The sequence below is a fragment of the Oncorhynchus clarkii genome, chromosome 28 (genome assembly GCF_045791955.1).
Source record: "Oncorhynchus clarkii lewisi isolate Uvic-CL-2024 chromosome 28, UVic_Ocla_1.0, whole genome shotgun sequence".
Lineage (NCBI taxonomy): Eukaryota > Metazoa > Chordata > Actinopteri > Salmoniformes > Salmonidae > Oncorhynchus > Oncorhynchus clarkii.
Genome location: NC_092174.1, coordinates 40,893,104 through 40,915,538, shown reverse-complemented (window position 1 = coordinate 40,915,538; position 22,435 = coordinate 40,893,104). Strand labels below are relative to the sequence as shown.

General features: G+C 46.5%; 1 protein-coding gene across 2 annotated transcripts in view; it reads left to right on the top strand.

The window, feature by feature from the left end:
* Nucleotides 1-1,291: 1,291 nt before the first annotated feature.
* The window catches only part of LOC139387480 (rho guanine nucleotide exchange factor 18-like), a 43,930-nt gene continuing 22,786 nt past the window's right edge, over nt 1,292-22,435 (top strand). The window contains exons 1-7 of one of the 2 annotated variants that reach the window (XM_071133717.1): nt 1,292-1,454; nt 14,028-14,098; nt 14,406-14,518; nt 14,735-14,875; nt 16,560-16,681; nt 16,843-16,953; nt 17,182-17,425. In XM_071133717.1, coding sequence (XP_070989818.1) covers nt 14,413-14,518; nt 14,735-14,875; nt 16,560-16,681; nt 16,843-16,953; nt 17,182-17,425 — 724 coding nt within the window. In that variant the 5' untranslated portion in view covers nt 1,292-1,454; nt 14,028-14,098; nt 14,406-14,412. Of the gene's footprint in view, nt 1,455-14,027; nt 14,099-14,380; nt 14,519-14,734; nt 14,876-16,559; nt 16,682-16,842; nt 16,954-17,181; nt 17,426-22,435 lie in introns of both variants that reach the window. The other variant, XM_071133718.1, reaches the window with a different exon arrangement.

Genomic DNA, 22,435 nt, shown 5'->3' with positions numbered 1-22,435 from the left:
GGGGGCCGAATACTTTCGCAAGGCACTGTATTATTGGATGTAATGTATTGGTATTTTGTATTGTTTTAGTGAGTATTTGTATAGTGGCTGTGTAAAGGTCTTTGCCTTCCCAGGGACTACGGGTGCAAATGATCTTTGGCTAACCCCGGCACATTTACATGGATGCTGCATTATTATAATATTGATGTTGATTAATGTGCATTGTCCCCTATAAATAAATACTACAATTTTAAAATAAAAACAATATATATACACTTGCTTGATATGTGTTTTCCAGTTTCTTGAAATACTTAGCAAATGCAACTTATTTCTATGATCTATTCATTCCTTTTACATATTAGTAGATGCCCTTATCCAGAGCAATTTACAGTAGTGAACACATACATTTCCCCCTGTGGGAATGAAACCCACAACCCTAGCGTTGCAAGCATCACGCTCTACCAACTGAACCACATCATCACAAAGCCCTTGATGTCTCAATGTGTTCAATTACTGTAGTGGTCATTGTTTTATCTCCATTGTGATAGAAAGTCTTCAGGTACAAACCTAGATGACCAGCCTATGTACAATACAGTAATATACATTTACATTGTGTTTTGTAAGGATTAATGCTGCACAAAAATTGGTTGTTTTCCATATTATTTGACCAAGCAAAATATTTAATTTGATGTGGATGTTTTGTGTCTTTGTCCATAACTTTGCATCTTTTGATGTAAATGTTTGAGGACAGGTTTTGTTCTCTCTGGATTCCATTAGAATTTTTAAATATTTTTTTATTTAACCTTTATTTAACCTTTATTTAACCTTTATTTAACCAGGCAAGTCAGTTGAGAACAAATTCTTATTTACAATGAAGGCCTAGGAACGGTGGGTTAACTGCCTGTTCAGGGACAGAACGACTGACATCACAGATGGTTTATATATATATATATATATAATAACAATGCCTATCTACATTAATGTAAAAAAAATACAGCGAAATGGGTGTCTCTGTAACAGGTCTAGCAGAATTAATTTGTGGAATGTGTTGCGTTCATGAAATAAACGAACAACGTCTCCCAGAATGCTAAGAGAAGGACTGATACTGGGGCGTATTCATTACGCCGATTGTGTTGCAAAACGATTCTTAAACGGAAGCAAACGGAACGAAACGGGGAGGGACCTACCTGAATTTATTCAATAGAAACTCTCGTCTTAGTTGCAAAACTGTTTGGACTAATGATTACACCCCTGGCTCCTTGATCCAACGCTGGACGGGAATTTTCATTGCTTCATTTTTGTTGTTGGATCACTTGTCGCATAGGAAGTGTTACTTCCCACAGTGAAATTTATGTAGCCAATACAATTGTATCACTTTCCACTGGAACTACGTAGCAGCAGATACAAAGTAAACTTATTTTATTTATTTTTATTTTACCACCGCTCGCGTTGGGCTCGAGTTGATCGAGAATGGGGTAAGAATTGGTCGAGCGGTTTGATGGCGTATTTTTGTCGTTTATCTTTTACAGGGAAAGGACATACTTATTGTTGATGTACTCCGGCCAGGTTACAAAGCCTACAGTATGTGAAACTGGCAAAGTACATTGTTGTTCGGTTAGCTAGGTGCTACAACAACGTTATAAAATTGGAAGCATTTGATGGCTATAATTGTAACTCATTAACTTTCCGAAAATTCCACATGTATTTTGCTAACTATGCTTTACAGGCATATACGTTGTACAAACAAATGTCAAACCTTAACGCAACATTCAAACTTTACTGCAATTTGAGACTTATACGGTTGTCTCTCCAAGACATGAAAGCTTAGATGTAAACATACACCTACTTCTCTACATACTCTACTGAGCAGAACACCTGCCGTTTACACTCCTGACTATTTCTTGTAAGTATTTAGTCAGCCACCAACTGTGCAAGTTCTCCCACTTAAAAAGATGAGAGGCCTGTAATTTTCATCATAGGTACACTTCAACTATGACAGACAAAATTAGAAAAAAAATCCAGAAAATCACATTGTAGGATTTTTATGAATTTATTTGCAAATTATGGTGGAAAATAAGTATTTGGTCAATAACAAAAGTTTCTCAATACTTTGTTATATACCATTTTTTGGCAATGACAGAGGTCAAACGTTTTCTGTAAGTCTTCACAAGGTTTTCACACACTGTTGCTGGTATTTTGGCCCATTCCTCCATGCAGATCTCCTCTAGAGCAGTGATGTTTTGGGGCTGTTGCTGGGCAACACAGACTTTCAACTCCCTCCAAAGATGTTCTATGGGGTTGAGATCTGGAGACTGGCTAGGCCACTCCAGGACCTTGAAATGCTTCTTACGAAGCCACTCCTTCGTTGCCCGGGCGGTGTGTTTGGGATCATTGTCATGCTGAAAGACCCAGCCACGTTTCATCTTCAATATCCTTGCTGATGGAAGGAGGTTTTCACTCAAAATCTCACGATACATTGCCCCATTCATTCTTTCCTTTACGCAGAAAAACAGCCCCAAAGCATGATGTTTCCACCCCCATGCTTCACAGTAGGTATTGTGTTCTTTGGATGCAACTCAGCATTCTTTGTCCTCCAAACACGACAAGTTGAGTTTTTACCAAAAAGTTATATTTTGGTTTCATCTGACCATATGACATTCTCCCAATCTTCTTCTGGATCATCCAAATGCTCTCTAGCAAACTTCAGACGGGCCTGGACATGTACTGGCTTAAGCAGGGGGACACGTCTGGCACTGCAGGATTTGAGTCCCTGGCGGTGTAGTGTGTTACTGATGGTAGGCTTTGTTACTTTGGTCCCAGCTCTCTGCAGGTCATTCACTAGGCCCCCCCGTGTGGTTCTGGGATTTTTGCTCACCGTTCTTGTGAGATCTTGCGTGGAGCCCCAGATTGAGGGAGATTATCAGTGGTCTTGTATGTCTTCCATTTCCTAATAATTGCTCCCACAGTTGATTTCTTCAAACCAAGCTGCCTACCTATTGCAGATTCAGTCTTCCCAGCCTGGTGCAGGTCTACAATTTTGTTTCTGGTGTCCTTTGACAGCTCGTTGGTCTTGGCCATAGTGGAGTTTGGAGTGTGACTGTTTGAGGTTGTGGACAGGTGTCTTTTATACCGATAACAAGTTCAAACAGGTGCCATTAATACAGGTAACGAGTGGAGGACAGAGGAGCCTCTTAAAGAAGAAGTTACAGGTCTGTGAGAGCCAGAAATCTTGCTTGTTCGTAGGTGAGCAAATACTTATTTTCCACCAAAATTTGCAAATAAATTCATTACAAATCCTACAATATGATTTTCTGGATTTTTTTTCTCATTTTGTCTGTCATAGGCCTCTCTCATCTTTTGAAGTGGGAGAACTTGCACAATTGGTGGCTAACTAAATACTTTTTTGCCCCACTGTAGGTGAAGAGGTTTTACACCTGTTCAGTCACTGTGCTGGATCCTGCCTCTGTGTTGAATACAGTACAGAACATGACATTAGAAAGACAGATCTTGCGGATTGTTCCTCTCCTATAATTATTTGTATTTATTGAACCTTTATTTAACTAAGGCCAAGTCAGTTAAGAAAATATTCTTATTTCCAATTACGGCCTACCCCCGGCCAAATCCGAACGGTGCTGGGCCAGTTGTGCGCTGCCCTATGGGACTCCCAATCACGGCCGGTAGTGATGCTGCCTGGATTCGAACCAGGTTCTGTAGTGATGCCTCTAGCACTGAGATGCAGTGCCTTGGACCGCTGCGCCACTCAGGAGCCCCAGCGTCAATGTGTTCTCTCTAACAAAACAGTAACATTCCATATATTCTCTCTGTTTCCATGGATTATGGCCTGTCCTGTCTCATGATCATTGTGGACCTTGCTAGGAGACCTGACACCTCTCAGATGGCACTTGAAAGTGTGTGTGTGTGTGTGTGTGTAAAAACTCTGGCCAGGCCAGCCATCAGGGAGGCTGTTTTCCCAGTCTGTCCCTGCAGAACCCCTGATGGGAGCAGGTCACATGATTATAATTAGGCCTAGATAGCTGGGCTGGGCTGGGCCACTCAAGATCATTCACCCACATCATTCTTCCCCAGCCTGAGGATTTACACTCTCACCATGAGGATTCGCTGCCACAGTCCACACACACAGAAAGAGACCAAGGGAGGTAGAGACCGGGGGAGAGTGGCGCAGCGATCTAAGGCACTGCATCTCTTGTGCTGGAGGCGTCATTACAGATCCTGGTTCGATCCCGGGCTGTATCACAACCGGCCGTGATCGGCAGTCCCATAGGGGCGGCACACAATTGACCCAGGGTTAAGGGAGGGTTTGGCCGGGGGTAGGCCGTCATTGTAAATAAGAATTTGTTCTTAACTGACTTGCCTAGTTAAATAAAGGTTAAATAAATAAAGAATACAAAGAGAGAGAGACCTGCAGAAATATACTGTGTGTATAATGCAAAACCCCAAACAATGCACGCAGACCAGAATCAGGACTATAGCCACTAGTTATCAAAATACAGAAAAGAGCTGTTAAATGCCAACACATTCCACCACAAAGCCCTCACAAACAGAGATATGAACCTACAGAAGTGTCCTCTAAGCCAGCTGGTTCTGGGGCTCTGTTCACAAACAAACCCCACAGAGTCCCCAGGATAGAAACGCATATGAGACCCAAACAAATTATGAGAAAGCAAAAAGATAACTTTTTGAGAAACTGGAAGGAATCAACCAAAAAACAGAGCAAATTGGAATGCTATCTGGACCTAAACAGAGAGTACACAGTGGCAGAATACCTGACCACTGTGACTGAACCCAAATTAACAAAATCCTTGACTATGTACAGCATTGGAGGCTCCTCAGAGGAGGAAGGGGAGGACCATCCTCAGTTAATTTCAGAAAAATGTAACTGAAACATTACAAATGTTATCCTTTTTAGATAAAACTATACTAAGTATATTCACGTCACCAAATAATTGATTAAAACACACTGCAATGAAGGTCTACAGTAGCTTCAACAACACTCTAGGGTAGCACCATGGTGTAGCTGGAGGACAGCTAACTCCCGTCCTCCTCTGGGTACATGTCCACCCAATCGAAGGATCAGAGAATAAATCTAGTACTGAAAGCATAAGCTAGCTAGCCCTGCAGTGTATAAAATGTTGTTGACTCAAAGAGAGGGAAAGACCATAGTTGAACAGGTTTGAAGCGAGAGAGATTTCAGATTTTTTTTCACTTAGCTTGCTAATGCAGCTTGCTAGTTTAGCCTACTCAAACAGAGAGGAATGCTATGTTAGCTAGCTGGCTTTGGTTATCGAACACTGGAACTCTTACAAGTCAAGGTAACCTTTTGGTTTTATTAATTTATTGTCACTGGGGCCTGCCGGTGTAACTGATAAACTGCTTGCTGACTGTACACTGTACTGCATGATTGTAGCGGGTTTACTAACGCGTTCTAGTAGCTATGTTGCCTTGATGTTAGCTAATATGGTGACAGTATTATGATATGAAGCTTTGGCTTGGAAAGGTATTTTCGCCTGATCACAGACAGCTGATGTGTTGTGCACGGAAGTCCACAAACGAAGGGAAAAGGTGAGAGGAGGAGGTTGCGTAGATGTGAGAAGGAATTATCCAACCATCTAAGTGATCATGCTGTTTGTACGTGTCTGCTATGAAAGTGAACTGTGTTTGCGTGTGACCAGGGGTGTATTCATTCCGCCGATTCTATTGAAAAACGTTTCTTATACAGAAGCAAATGGAACGAAATAGGGATAAATGGGGAACTGAATTTGTCCAATAGAAACTCTAGTTTGCAACTGTTGGACTAATGATTACACCCTACATCAGCTAGATGAAGGCAAGTTTGTGCAAGGCGGTACCGAATGTGTCACTGTCTGTCAACTTTATTACAAAAACATTATCTCGACCTGTGCACCTGCGCTGTAAACTTTCATTCATACTGTAGGCTAGGTTGTAGCAACCTCATAATGGGTACAGGGAAATTTGAGTATCATGTCATAGCCTAAACATCTCGATGTTACATTGACCTGGGTGAATGGAATATGAATGACAGTCATCCAATATGCTGTAATAGAAATCTTCTTCCCTCATTTTAAATGGCTCAGACCGCCACTGATGTACAGACTCAGTGAGCATAGCCTTGCTATTGAGGGAGGCTGCCGTAGGCGATCCTGACTCTCAAGAGAAGACAGGCTATGTGCACACTGCCCACAAAATGAGGTGGAAACTGAGCTGCACTTCCTAACCTCCTGCCAAATGTATGACCACATTACAGACACATATTTCCCTCAGATTACACAGACCCACAAAGAATTTGAAAACAAATCAAACATTGATGAACTTCCGTATCTGTTTGGTGAAATACAGCAGTGTGCCATCACAGCAGCAAGATTTGTGGCCCGTTGCCGGAAAAGAGCAACCAGTGAAACACAAACAACATTTCATACTTCAACTACTTGCACATTGTTACAACACTGTACATAACCAATAATATAACGTTTGAAATGTCTATATTCTTTAACTTTTGTGAGTGTAATGTTTACGAGAGAGAGAGACTGAGAGAGAGAGGAGACTGTGCGAGAGAGAGGAGACTGAGAGAGAGAGAGAGGAGACAGAGAGAGGAGACAGAGAGAGAGAGAGAGAGGAGACAGAGAGAGAGAGAGAGAGGAGACAGAGAGAGAGAGAGAGGAGACAGAGAGAGAGAGAGAGGAGACAGAGAGAGAGAGAGAGGAGACTGAGAGAGACAGAGAGAGGAGACTGTGAGAGACAGAGAGAGGAGACTGTGAGAGACAGAGAGAGGAGACTGTGAGAGACAGAGAGAGGAGACTGTGAGAGAGAGAGAGGAGACTGTGGGAGAGAGAGATGGAGAGAGAGAGAGGAGACTGAGAGAGAGAGGAGACAGAGAGAGATGGAGAGATGGAGAGAGAGAGAGGAGACTGAGAAAGAGATGGAGACAGAGAGAGTGTGAGAGAGGGAACAATAGAAAGAAACAGAAGGGAGAAGGAGAGATACTGAAGCTAGCTACTGTTAATCAGTAAACAGTGTGTCAAGGCCCCTGCCATGTGGGCATGAAGGGAGCATGTTGAACATTTACTAACTAATTGGAGTGTGCTGACTTATCAAAAGCAGTCATTATTGTAGGTGAGGGTAAACACACAAACACTGTTTACACACTATTTTATTTTGTGTGAATGTTAACACACCATTTGTGGAAAAATGCTTTTAGAGGCTTTCGTTAATTCCCCTGGACCAGGCCAACACAGTGTGTATTTCCTGATGGGGTTAAATCAGCATTTTTGGACATAACGAAGGGTGTTCCACAGGTATCGATTGTTGGCCCGGTTCTTTTCACTATTTACATTAACAATATTGGTCTATCTGTAAAAAAAACAACATAACTTTCACCTGTGTGCACATGACACTTTGCTGAATGTCATCGCCCCCCAGCTGACCAGGCTCTATCAGAGCTTCAATCTACCTTCATTGCCCCCCCAAGCTAACCAGGCTCTATCAGAGCTTCAATATACCTTCATTGCCCCCCCAAGCTGACCAGGCTCTATCAGAGCTTCAATCTACCTTCATTGCCCCCCCAAGCTGACCAGGCTCTATCAGAGCTTCAATCTACCTTCATTGCCCCCAAGCTGACCAGGCTCTATCAGAGCTTCAATCTTTCAGTCAACATTCCTACCGGTTATTTAGACTATGGTGATGTCATCTATATGAATGCATCTGGCACCGTATCGAAGCCATTGGATGCAGTTCATCATAGCGCATTGCGCTTTATTACGGACGACAGGTTCAGTATACATCTTTGCATTTTGTATCAGAAAGTAGGCTGGCCCTCTCGGAAGTCTCGTGTATTGATGCGTTGCGCTCGTCTTGCATAAACTTCTGCCCTACCTTACTTTATTGTTATCCTTCAGACGTATACCAGACCCGGAGTCAGGGATGACGAACCCTAGAGATCCATTCACCTAGTTAGGTCAATCTAATCAGTGTATTCTGTGTGTTTCGGAGTCATCTTTGTCCGCCTGGAGACAATCTATCTCAGATTCGGACTTAGAGTCATTAATCTCTGGAAGTTGGCTCTGTTCGGCAGCGGGAAGTTCCCTCCCTACCAGATCTGGAAGTTGCCCTGGTGAAAGTGGCTCTGTTCGGCAGTGGGAAGTTCCCTCCCTACCAGATCTGGAAGTTGCCCTGGTGAAAGTGGGCTCTGTTCGGCAGTGGGAAGTTCCTTCCCTACCAGATCTGGAAGTTGCCCCGGTGAAAGTGGGCTCTGTTCGGCAGTGGGAAGATCCCTCCCTACCAGATCTGGAAGTTGCCCCGGTGAAAGTGGGTCTGTTCGGCAAGTGGGAAGATCCCTCCCTACCAGATCTGGAAGTTGCCCCGGTGAAAGTGGCTCTGTTCGGCAGTGGGAAGATCCCTCCCTACCAGATCTGGAAGTTGCCCTGGTGAAAGTGGCTCTGTTTGGCAGTGGGAAGTTCCCTCCCTACCAGATCTGGAAGTTGCCCCGGTGAAAGTGGGCTCTGTTCGGCAGTGGGAAGATCCCTCCCTACCAGATCTGGAAGTTGCCCTGGTGAAAGTGGCTCTGTTTGGCAGTGGGAAGTTCCCTCCCTACCAGATCTGGAAGTTGCCCTGGTGAAAGTGGCTCTGTTTGGCAGTGGGAAGTTCCCTTCCTACCAGATCTGGAAGTTGCCCTGGTGAAAGTGGCTCTGTTCGGCAGTGGGAAGTTCCCTCCCTACCAGATCTGGAAGTTGACCTGGTGAAAGTGGGCTCTGTTCAACAGCGGGATGTTCCCTCCCTATTAGATCTGGAAGTTGCCCTGGTGAAAGTGGGCTCTGTTCGGCAGCGGGAAGTTCCCTCCCTATTAGATCTGGAAGTTGCCCTGGTGAAAGTGGCTCTGTTCGGTAGCGGGAAGTTCCCTCCCTATTAGATCTGGAAGTTGCCCCGGTGAAAGTGGGCTCTGTTCGGCAGCGGGAAGTTCCCTCCCTATTAGATCTGGAAGTTGCCCTGGTGAAAGTGGCTCTGTTCGGCAGCGGGAAGTTCCCTCCCTATTAGATCTGGAAGTTGCCCTGGTGAAAGTGGGCTCTGTTCGGCAGTGGGAAGTTCCCTCCCTATTAGATCTGGAAGTTGCCCTGGTGAAAGTGGCTCTGTTCGGCAGTGGGAAATTCCCTCCCTACCAGATCTGGAAGTTGCCCTGGTGAAAGTGGCTCTGTTCGGCAGTGGGAAGTTCCCTCCCTAACAGATCTGGAAGTTGCCCTGGTGAAAGTGGCTCTGTTCGGCAGTGGGAAGTTCCCTCCCTACCAGATCAGGAAGTTGCCCTGGTGAAAGTGGCTCTGGTCGGCAGTGGGAAGTTCCCTCCCTACCAGATCAGGAAGTTGCCCCGGTGAAAGTGGGCTCTGTTTGGCAGTGGGAAGTTCCCTCCCTACCAGATCAGGAAGTTGCCCTGGTGAAAGTGGCTCTGTTCGGCAGTGGGAAGTTCCCTCCCTACCAGATCAGGAAGTTGCCCCGGTGAAAGTGGGCTCTGTTTGGCAGTGGGAAGTTCCCTCCCTACCAGATCAGGAAGTTGCCCCGGTGAAAGTGGGCTCTGTTCGGCAGTGGGAAGTTCCCTCCCTACCAGATCAGGAAGTTTCCCTGGTGAAAGTGGCTCTGTTCGGCAGTGGGAAGTTCCCTCCCTACCAGATCAGGAAGTTGCCCTGGTGAAAGTGGCTCTGTTCGGCAGCGGGAAGTTCCCTCCCTATTAGATCTGGAAGTTGCCCTGGTGAAAGTGGGCTCTGTTCGGCAGTGGGAAGTTCCCTCCCTATTAGATCTGGAAGTTGCCCTGGTGAAAGTGGCTCTGTTCGGCAGTGGGAAATTCCCTCCCTACCAGATCTGGAAGTTGCCCTGGTGAAAGTGGCTCTGTTCGGCAGTGGGAAGTTCCCTCCCTAACAGATCTGGAAGTTGCCCTGGTGAAAGTGGCTCTGTTCGGCAGTGGGAAGTTCCCTCCCTACCAGATCAGGAAGTTGCCCTGGTGAAAGTGGCTCTGGTCGGCAGTGGGAAGTTCCCTCCCTACCAGATCAGGAAGTTGCCCCGGTGAAAGTGGGCTCTGTTTGGCAGTGGGAAGTTCCCTCCCTACCAGATCAGGAAGTTGCCCTGGTGAAAGTGGCTCTGTTCGGCAGTGGGAAGTTCCCTCCCTACCAGATCAGGAAGTTGCCCCGGTGAAAGTGGGCTCTGTTTGGCAGTGGGAAGTTCCCTCCCTACCAGATCAGGAAGTTGCCCCGGTGAAAGTGGGCTCTGTTCGGCAGTGGGAAGTTCCCTCCCTACCAGATCAGGAAGTTGCCCTGGTGAAAGTGGCTCTGTTCGGCAGTGGGAAGTTCCCTCCCTACCAGATCAGGAAGTTGCCCTGGTGAAAGTGGCTCTGTTTGGCAGTGGGAAGTTCCCTCCCTACCAGATCAGGAAGTTGCCCTAGTGAAAGTGGCTCTGTTCGGCAGTGGGAAGTTCCCTCCCTACCAGATCAGGAAGTTGCCCCGGTGAAAGTGGGCTCTGTTTGGCAGTGGGAAGTTCCCTCCCTACCAGATCAGGAAGTTGCCCCGGTGAAAGTGGCTCTGTTCGGCGCTTTTAGTTGTTTTGCGCTTCTCGTGTAAAATGATCTCCAACTCCTTAAAGGTGGATGCTAGAGGACATTTTACTGAAGAATGTTTCATGTGATTTGTGTTTTGTTTTAATGTTTAGTGTAATTGATGTTGTATTGCTGTTCATGCAGGGCTCGTCTGTTTAAAAAAAAAAGGCCTTGGTGTCAGCATGACTCAGTAAAGGTTAAATTAACAAAAAGAAGAATGCAGGGCACATTAGTCACTGCAAACAGTGATCCGTGTTTATCCACTTGTTTCTACCACTACTTCACTGCAGGCTCTGGCATGACAGGTTGATAATACAATATAGTGGTGGGGACTGACTTAGTAGAATTTAAAAAAACATGAGCTGCCACACGCCGCTGGGATCCTTGGCTGACTTGCTCGTCTAGTTCTTGTTCTGACTAACACAAAAGGGGCTAACCTGTATTTCATGCTCCACATCTTCTCCCAGTCTTCCCCTCCCTGTTCCTCCCTTCCTACCCTGTGCACTATATATAGGGAATAGGGCCTGGGAGGACAGGGTAGGAGGGGAGGAACAGGGAGGAGAGGACTGGGAGTAGGTGTGGAGCATGAAATACAGGTCTGGCAGAACACGTGTTGTTTTAGCCTCTCAGCCTTAGTGATCTATCTGACAGAGCAGTGTTGTTTCTTAGCCTCGCAGCCTTAGTGATCTGTCTGATAGAGCACAGTGTTGTTTCTTAGCCTCGCAGCCTTAGTGATCTGTCTGATAGAGCACAGTATTGTTTCTTTGCCTCGCAGCCTTAGTGATCTGTCTGATAGAGCACAGTGTTGTTTCTTAGCCTCGCAGCGCTAGTGATCTATCTGATAGAGCACAGTGTTGTTTCTTAGCCTCGCAGCCTTAGTGATCTGTCTGATAGAGCACAGTGTTGTTTCTTAGCCTCGCAGACTTAGTGATCTGTCTGATAGAGCACAGTGTTGTTTCTTAGCCTCGCAGCCTTAGTGATCTGTCTGATAGAGCACAGTGTTGTTTCTTAGCCTCGCAGCCTTAGTGATCTGTCTGATAGAGCACAGTGTTGTTTCTTAGCCTTGCAGCCTTAGTGATCTGTCTGATAGAGCACAGTGTTGTTTCTTAGCCTCGCAGACTTAGTGATCTGTCTGATAGAGCACAGTGTTGTTTCTTAGCCTCGCAGCGCTAGTGATCTATCTGACAGAGCAGTGTTGTTTCTTAGCCTCGCAGCCTTAGTGATCTGTCTGATAGAGCACAGTGTTGTTTCTTAGCCTCGCAGCGCTAGTGATCTATCTGACAGAGCAGTGTTGTTTCTTAGCCTCGCAGCCTTAGTGATCTGTCTGACAGAGCAGTGTTGTTTCTTAGCCTCGCAGCGCTAGTGATCTATCTGACAGAGCAGTGTTGTTTCTTAGCCTCGCAGCCTTAGTGATCTGTCTGATAGAGCACAGTGTTGTTTCTTAGCCTCGCAGCGCTAGTGATCTATCTGACAGAGCAGTGTTGTTTCTTAGCCTCGCAGCCTTAGTGATCTGTCTGACAGAGCAGTGTTGTTTCTTAGCCTCGCAGCCTTAGTGATCTGTCTGACAGAGCAGTGTTGTTTCTTAGCCTCGCAGCCTTAGTGATCTGTCTGACAGAGCAGTGTTGTTTCTTAGCCTCGCAGCCTTAGTGATCTGTCTGACAGAGCAGTGTTGTTTCTTAGCCTCGCAGCCTTAGTGATCTGTCTGATAGAGCACAGTGTTGTTTCTTAGCCTCGCAGCCTTAGTGATCTGTCTGACAGAGCAGTGTTGTTTCTTAGCCTCGCAGCCTTAGGGGTCTGTCTGATAGAGCACAGTGTTGTTTCTTAGCCCTCGCAGCCTTAGTGATCTGTCTGATAGAGCACAGTGTTGTTTCTTAGCCTTGCAAGCCATCCTGATCTCGCACGCTTACGTGAATGGTTCGCTGCACAGATATCACAGCGGTAATCAATCTGCTATTTACAAGGCTAATTGTTTCTTGATGTGCTGTACTGCAGGAAGTAACCGTGTCTGTCTGGGTACTTAACCTCTGGCTCACCTGTTATCGGGACTCTGTCTTTATTACCCAGCTGTGTATTACACACACACACACACACACACACACACACATAGCAAGTGGGTTACTTTTCTCTACATTACTGTAGAGCACACTAGAGTACAGTATATAATTATATAACATATAATATAACATATCTAATTTACTGTAGTCGACTGTACTGAACTCTTCTGTGATGTCCTATCTTGTGAAACATAAACGTCTATGATTGATTGGTTCTGGTCTGGTCTGGACCAACCAAATATGGTCTTGTTTGGGGGCTGAGTTCATTAGAAAAATAGCCAAATATGCAAAAAACAAAAAAAAGGATATTGCATATTTCTACCTTTTTTTTGTGTACCTTTTTCAGGAAACGTCACCTTGATGAGAATAATATTAATATCCATCATTATGCATTTTCTGTGTAGTACAGATCACGGACCCATGGTGTAATTCTGTTACCGGATGTACATCCACTTCATCTACTGTAGTTCAATAACCCAAAATATATTTGTTCAAAGTCCAGGTGTGATGTCATAGCTGACAGCCAGTTCTTTCTGCCGATTTCTTGACGATTTCTTGAAGTTTTTTGGTGGAAAATGCAACAACAAAAAAAAGAAAACAAAAAACAGAATGATCTTTCTAATGTCATTTCACATGTGACATAACACTTCATCCACCTATTTTATGTACGACATTTGTTTATTAAACATATTTGATGTACGACATTTGTTTATGAAACTGCCCTTGTTGTCTCTGCCTGGCCGGTTCCCCTCTTTCCACTGGGATTCTCTATATTTGATGTATGACATTTTGTTTATGAAACATCTATGTAAGTCTTAAAGTGTTTATGAAGGCTTCATTAAGTTTATTTCATTTCATGCAATTTAGTTGACAGGGACAGTGCACAATATCCAAAGTTAGTAGAAGTATTTTTCCTATGTCCTGCTATGTCTTGTGCGAATGCTCTCGCTCTCTTTCTCGCTCTTTTTCTCACTCTCTTTCTCGCTCTCTTTCTCTCTCTCGCTCTCTCTCTCTCTCTCGCGCTCTCTCTCTCTTTCTCTCGCTCTCGCTCTCTTTCTCTCTCTTTCTCTCTTTCTCTCACTCTCTCACTCGCTCTCTCTTTCTCTCACTCTCTCGTTCTCACTATCGCTCTCGCTCACTCTCTCTCGCTCTCTCTCTCGCACTCTTTCTCTCTCTCGCTCTCTCTCTCTCTCTCGCTCTCTCACTCGCTCTCTCTCGCTCTCTCTCCTGTCATGTGTCTCGTCTGTAAGCCTCTCGTGCCGTCAGTCTGTCAAACCAGTTTTCTCTTATTTACCTTTTTAGTTTTCACGCCACTGCCTTTCTTTCTGTTCTGTGACATAAAACCGTCTGTCAGGATTCAACACCATCTGATCCTCTCTTCCTGTCAGGGGTGGTTTTGTACACAGGCTTTTGATCGTTCCAAGAAATCAACAGTAGAAACAAGTTTCACACGACCAAGGTGAGTCGATCTCTCTGTATCCCGATGAACTGCCCTTCTGAATATTATGTTAATGTAAATATGTCTAAACATGTCAAATTTACAGCAGGCCACAAAAAAATTAAACTGTGTCTTTACATGAAACCAGACTGCCAGGACAGTGGAATTGTGACCTGGCCATGTTTCTACTCAATAGCTTTACAAGTTAGCATTTAAATAATCTCTCTCTCTTTTTTCTCTTTCTTTCTCTTTCTTTTCTTTCTGCGTTTCCGCCACCCATGAACTCCACTGCTAACACCTTAGTCCCATCCTGACCTTTAACCTCCAGATAACACATGGATGACCTGGATGCTGTCAGAGGACTGTCTCCCCGGCCTGCTCCTCCTCCTGAGGACTCGGTGTCCCTCTCCACGTCCTCCACAGACACCATCAACTTGGAAGGTACGTCACCTGGTTGCTTGCTGTAATAATAGGGGAATCTGAGCTAGAGCCTAGGCATTACTTTGGAGAGCTAATGCAAGTCTCCAGGTCTCAAATCAAGTGGGTGTGATCAACCAAACCACCTTCATTCCAATATGGCCGTCACCCATTTCATTGTTGATGCCCAACAGATGACCAAGTGTTATTAAGGCTGTGTGTGTTATTGGGTGTGTATAGATGGCCACTACTCTGCCCTACGAGCGGAGCTGGAGGCTGATGCTCAGGACTTGGAGGGAGAGTCCTGGAGTGTTGCTGTGGACCAGCAGCACATAAACAGCCTCCACCAAGACGCGGTAAAGAGGCAAGATGTCATCTACGGTAAGAACATACAGTACTGGAGCTGGATATGAGGGTGGACGATGTTATCTGCAAAAGGCCTGTGTGGAGGGTGATGACACTGAGGATAATGACTACTACAATTATGCTGATAATGGGCGCCTTCGACATTGTAGCCAACTTAAAAGACTAGTTGAGACTGACTGATCTACAAATCATCAAGTAATTACTCAATAATATTTCTAGATCAGTCAGTCCCAAGATGCATCACAGCTTTGATGTTTATATACACTAAGTTGACTGTGCCTTTAAACAGCTTGGAAAATTCCAGAAAATTATGTCATGCCTTTAGAAGCTTCTGATAGGCTAATTGACATAATTTCAGTCAATTCGAGGTGTACCTGTGGATGTATTTCAAGGCCTAGCTTCAAACTCAGTGCCTCTCTGCTTGACATCAATGGAAAATCAAAAGATGTCAGCCAAGACATCAGAAAAGTAATTGTAGACCTCCACAAGTATGGTTCATCCTTGGGAGCAATTTCCAAACGCCTGAAGGTACCACGTTCCTCTGTACATACAATATAATTAAAATATATACATTATGGGACCACTCAGCCATCATACCGCTCAGGAAGGAGACACGTTCTGTCTCTTGGAGATGAACATACTTTGGTGCCAAATCAATCCCAGAACAACAGCAAAGGATATTGTGAAGATGCTGGAGGAAACAGGTACAAAAGTATCTATATCCACAGTAAAATGAGTCCTATATCGACATAACCTGAAAGGCCTCTCAGCAAGGAAGAAGCTACTGCTCCAAAACCGCCATTAAAAAGCCAGACTACGGTTTGCAACTGCACATGGGGACAAAGATTGTACTTTTTGGAGAAATGTCCTCTCGTCTGATGAAATAAAAATAGAACTGTTTCGCCATAATGACCATCGTTATGTTTGGAGGAAAAAGGGGGTGGCTTCCAAGCCGAAGAACACCATCCCAACTGTGAATCACGGGAGTGGCAGCATCATGTTGTGGGGGTGCTTTGCTGCAGGAGGGACTGGTGCACTTCACAAAATAGATGGCATCATGAGGCAGGAAAATTATGTGGATATATTAAAGCGACATCTCAAGACATCAGTCAAGTTAAAGCTTGGTCGCAAATGGGTCTTCCAAATGGACATTGACCCCAAGCATACTTCCAAAGTTGTGGCAAAATGGCTTAAGGACAACAAAGTCAAGGTATTGGAGTGGCCATCACAAAGCCCTGACCTCAATCCCATAGAAAATTTGTGGGCAGAACTGAAAAAGAGTGTACGGGCATGGAGGCCTACAAACCTGACTCAGTTACACCAGCTCTGTCAGGAGGAATGGGCCACAATTCACCCAACTTATTGTGGAAGCTTGTGGAAGGCTACCCAAAATGTTTGACCCAAGTTAAACAATGTAAAGGCAATGCTACCAAATACTAATTGAGTGTATGTAAACTCTGACCCACTGGGAATGTGATGAAAGAAATAAAAGCTGAAATCATTCTCTCAACTATTATTCTAACATTTCACATTCTTAAAATTAAGTGGTGATCCTAACTGACCAAAGACAGGGGATTTTTACCACAAATGTTAGGAATTGTGAAAAACTGAGTTTTTATGTATTTGGCTAAGGTGTATGTAAACTTCCGACTTCAACTGTGTAACAGGAGTGATAATATAAAGACACTGTCCCCCTCAGAGTTGATCCAGACAGAGGTGCATCATGTGCGGACCCTGAAGCTGCTGCTGAGTGTTTACCAGTATGAGCTGAGACACAGCCTACATATGGAGGATACTAGGCTTGAGAGGATGTTCCCTCAGGTATCTCCATTTCTGACTACTTGAAAAGTAGTTTCAATAAACCACACGGGAGTGTAGTTCAGTGTGTGGGACTGTAGTCTCTCTTTCCTTTAATCACATGTATTTGATCTCCTTCTTAAAACCAATAGATGTGTGTAATCGTTCCCTTATTCTTACATCAGATCGACAGCCTGCTGCACATCCACCAACACTTCCTGTGGTGTCTCAGGGACGGCCGGGACAGACACAACCACCACACTGTCACACAGCTGGGAGATATACTCATCAACCAGGTAGCGTGTGTGTGTGTGTCTCTGTGTGTGGGTGTTGAGCTAGCTAACCCCTCAGGAGGACTGTGTTATGACAGGGTGGTGGTGTGGCACTGTCCTCACCAGCATGGATGGTTGCTTTGAGAAAACAAGGAAATCATGACTCTCTATACTTTCCCTTTGTCATACCTGATAAACATGTTGTTTACCTCATCAGAAGGTTGTTTACCTGACGATCATGTTGTTTTGTAGTTTTCAGGTGAGATGGGGGAGAGGATGAAGGAGAGTTACGGCGTGTTCTGTAGTCACCACGCTGACGCTGTCAGTCTCTACAAGGAACAGCTACAGAACAACAAAAAGTTCCAGAACTTGATTATGAAAATCGGTCGGTTGTCCATCGTTCGGAGGTTAGGAGTACCAGAATGCATCCTGTTGGTGACTCAGCGGATCACAAAGTACCCCGTCCTGGTGGAACGCATTCTACAGAACACTGAAGGTAACGAACTGACTCAACAAGCATTGTACTACTGAAATCACACAGTTCGACTGTATTGCTGAAGGTAACTAGGTGCACGTGATTAACTTGACTGGCATGGCAGGTAGTTCGAATCTGTTTGGCATTTGACCCAGACTCTGCAGTGTGACTAGATTGATGGATTTATTTGACAGTTTAAAAATACAAAGTGGATACATTGCATTTAAAGATATCAATATCAAATCATTTCTGGGTAACATTGAAAGTCAATATATTTAAAAAATACAAATAGTTTTTATTTGTTTTCTTGTTTTTTGTTGGGGGATGGAGCCAACATGTCTCCATCCAACTTCCCATCCCATTCCCCCACCCAGCCAACATGTCTCCATCCATCCAACCTCCCCTACCGCCACCCAGCCAACATGTCTCCATCCATCCAACCTCCCCTACCGCCACCCAGCCAACATGTCTCCATCCATCCAACCTCCCATTCCCCTACCGCCACCCAGCCAACATGTCTCCATCCATCCAACCTCCCATTCCCCTACCGCCACCCAGCCAACATGTCTCCATCCATCCAACCTCCCATTCCCCTACTGCAACCCAGCCAACATGTCTCCATCCATCCAACCTCCCCTACCGCCACCCAGCCAACATGTCTCCATCCATCCAACCTCCCATTCCCCTACCGCAACCCAGCCAACATGTCTCCATCCCTCCATCCTCCCATTCCCCTACTGCAACCCAGCCAACATGTCTCCATCAGTCCAACCTCCCATTCCCCTACTGCAACCCAGCCAACATGTCTCCATCCATACAACCTCCCATTCCCCCACCCAGCCAACATGTCTCCATCCATCCAACCTCCCATTCCCCTACCGCAACCCAGCCAACATGTCTCCATCCATACAACCTCCCATTCCCCTACCGCAACCCAGCCAACATGTCTCCATCCACCCATCCATCCATCCAACCTCCCATTCCCCTACCGCCACCCAGCCAACATGTCTCCTTCCATCCAACCTCCCATTCCCCTACTGCAACCCAGCCAACATGTCTCCTTCCATCCAACCTCCCATTCCCCTACCGCAACCCAGCCAACATGTCTCCATCCATCCAACCTCCCATTCCCCTACCGCAACCCAGCCAACATGTCTCCATCCAACCTCCCATTCCCCTACTGCAACCCAGCCAACATGTCTCCATCCATCCAACCTCCCATTCCCCTACTGCAACCCATCCAACATGTCTCCTTCCATCCAACCTCCCATTCCCCTACCGCAACCCAGCCAACATGTCTCCATCCATCCAACCTCCCATTCCCCTACTGCAACCCAGCCAACATGTCTCCTTCCATCCAACCTCCCATTCCCCTACCGCAACCCAGCCAACATGTCTCCATCCATCCAACCTCCCATTCCCCTACTGCAACCCAGCCAACATGTCTCCTTCCATCCAACCTCCCATTCCCCTACCGCAACCCAGCCAACATGTCTCCATCCATCCAACCTCCCATTCCCCTACTGCAACCCAGCCAACATGTCTCCATCCATCCAACCTCCCATTCCCCTACCGCCACCCAGCCAACATGTCTCCTTCCATCCAACCTCCCATTCCCCTACCGCAACCCAGCCAACATGTCTCCTTCCATCCAACCTCCCATTCCCCTACCGCAACCCAGCCAACATGTCTCCTTCCATCCAACCTCCCATTCCCCTACCGCAACCCAGCCAACATGTCTCCTTCCATCCAACCTCCCATTCCCCTACCGCAACCCAGCCAACATGTCTCCATCCATACAACCTCCCATTCCCCTACCGCCACCCAGCCAACATGTCTCCATCCATCCAACCTCCCATTCCCCTACTGCAACCCAGCCAACATGTCTCCATCCATCCAACCACCCATTCCCCTACCGCCACCCAGCCAACATGTCTCCTTCCATCCAACCTCCCATTCCCCTACCGCCACCCAGCCAACATGTCTCCTTCCATCCAACCTCCCATTCCCCTACCGCCACCCAGCCAACATGTCTCCATCCAACCTCCCATTCCCCTACCGCCACCCAGCCAACATGTCTCCTTCCATCCAACCTCCCATTCCCCTACCGACACCCAGCCAACATGGGTCCATCCAACCTCCCATTCCCCTACCGCAACCCAGCCAACATGTCTCCATCCATCCAACCTCCCATTCCCCTACCGCAACCCAGCCAACATGTCTCCATCCATCCAACCTCCCATTCCCCTACTGCAACCCAGCCAACATGTCTCCATCCATCCAACCTCCCATTCCCCTACTGCAACCCAGCCAACATGTCTCCATCCATCCAACCTCCCCTACCGCAACCCAGCCAACATGTCTCCATCCAACCTCCCATTCCCCTACTGCAACCCAGCGAACATGTCTCCTTCCATCCAACCTCCCATTCCCCTACCGCAACCCAGCCAACATGTCTCCTTCCATCCAACCTCCCATTCCCCTACCGCAACCCAGCCAACATGTCTCCATCCATCCAACCTCCCATTCCCCTACTGCAACCCAGCCAACATGTCTCCATCCATCCAACCTCCCATTCCCCTACCGCAACCCAGCCAACATGTCTCCATCCACCCATCCATCCATCCAACCTCCCATTCCCCTACCGCCACCCAGCCAACATGTCTCCTTCCATCCAACCTCCCATTCCCCTACTGCAACCCAGCCAACATGTCTCCTTCCATCCAACCTCCCATTCCCCTACCGCAACCCAGCCAACATGTCTCCATCCATCCAACCTCCCATTCCCCTACCGCAACCCAGCCAACATGTCTCCATCCAACCTCCCATTCCCCTACTGCAACCCAGCCAACATGTCTCCATCCATCCAACCTCCCATTCCCCTACTGCAACCCAGCCAACATGTCTCCTTCCATCCAACCTCCCATTCCCCTACCGCAACCCAGCCAACATGTCTCCATCCATCCAACCTCCCATTCCCCTACTGCAACCCAGCCAACATGTCTCCTTCCATCCAACCTCCCATTCCCCTACCGCAACCCAGCCAACATGTCTCCATCCATCCAACCTCCCATTCCCCTACTGCAACCCAGCCAACATGTCTCCTTCCATCCAACCTCCCATTCCCCTACCGCAACCCAGCCAACATGTCTCCATCCATCCAACCTCCCATTCCCCTACTGCAACCCAGCCAACATGTCTCCATCCATCCAACCTCCCATTCCCCTACCGCCACCCAGCCAACATGTCTCCTTCCATCCAACCTCCCATTCCCCTACCGCAACCCAGCCAACATGTCTCCTTCCATCCAACCTCCCATTCCCCTACCGCAACCCAGCCAACATGTCTCCTTCCATCCAACCTCCCATTCCCCTACCGCAACCCAGCCAACATGTCTCCTTCCATCCAACCTCCCATTCCCCTACCGCAACCCAGCCAACATGTCTCCATCCATACAACCTCCCATTCCCCTACCGCCACCCAGCCAACATGTCTCCATCCATCCAACCTCCCATTCCCCTACTGCAACCCAGCCAACATGTCTCCATCCATCCAACCTCCCATTCCCCTACCGCCACCCAGCCAACATGTCTCCTTCCATCCAACCTCCCATTCCCCTACCGCCACCCAGCCAACATGTCTCCTTCCATCCAACCTCCCATTCCCCTACCGCCACCCAGCCAACATGTCTCCATCCAACCTCCCATTCCCCTACCGCCACCCAGCCAACATGTCTCCTTCCATCCAACCTCCCATTCCCCTACCGACACCCAGCCAACATGTCTCCATCCAACCTCCCATTCCCCTACCGCAACCCAGCCAACATGTCTCCATCCATCCAACCTCCCATTCCCCTACCGCAACCCAGCCAACATGTCTCCATCCATCCAACCTCCCATTCCCCTACTGCAACCCAGCCAACATGTCTCCATCCATCCAACCTCCCATTCCCCTACTGCAACCCAGCCAACATGTCTCCATCCATCCAACCTCCCCTACCGCAACCCAGCCAACATGTCTCCATTCAACCTCCCATTCCCCTACTGCAACCCAGCCAACATGTCTCCATCCATCCTCTCTTTTTTTTGTGTCAGTACTGCCTGCCAGCAGTAATCGTCTCTGATTGATTGAGAGATTAAAGCGGCTATCATCATTAAGTAACAAAATAGATGCTGAGCATTGAATATTTATATTAATGCATTTCGATATGATTATTTTTTTTACTTTTCCCCAGAAGTATTTAACCGCAGGGCACTCCCACTACATATGAAGGAATGTGCCTGCCTGATTTAGGGGACACAGTGAACATTTGGGAGTTGGGGACAATTTCATTGTAAGACTTCTCCTTGGTGTTAAATACAGTCTGTGAACAAACTTAAACTGTATAAAATGATGGTTGGGATTACGGGATGCCAAGGTGATATTTTTCCATATCCTGTTCCAGTTAAAGGGTTGTTCAGATTAAATTTGGATCTGTTGACCGTACTTTTTGAATGGCTTGTTCAGAATATGAGCTTTCCAAAAGTGTTCTATATATTATAGTCCTTTCGGGAGCCCAGATAATTTATTTTTAAATCCCATCGTTGGATGGTTCGGTAGTTGGATTTCCCAAGGGACTCCATAGCCGGCATAGCTGACCTAAGTTGTAAATATAGAAAAAAGGACTTGCATACACATTACCAGGCATCTTTCAAATCTTGGGATGTTCTCAAACCATTACTGTCCATGATATTGGCATGGGTACAGATTCCACATTTAGATCATTGTGGGGATGCAAGAGGTCTCCCTCCACATGGCAAGGCATTATTGTGAAATATTGGAGTTATGCCGTTTTGATTCCCAGTTACACCGTTTTGAAATGTTGAGCAGTAATAGGATTAAAGTGTAGTTTACATTGTTTAAGAGATATATACAGTGAAGACCACCTCTTCCTGGTCAATAGGAGACACCATATTACATTGAGAGATATATCAGTGAAGACCACCTCTTCCTGGTCAATAAGAGACACCATATTACATTGAGAGATATATC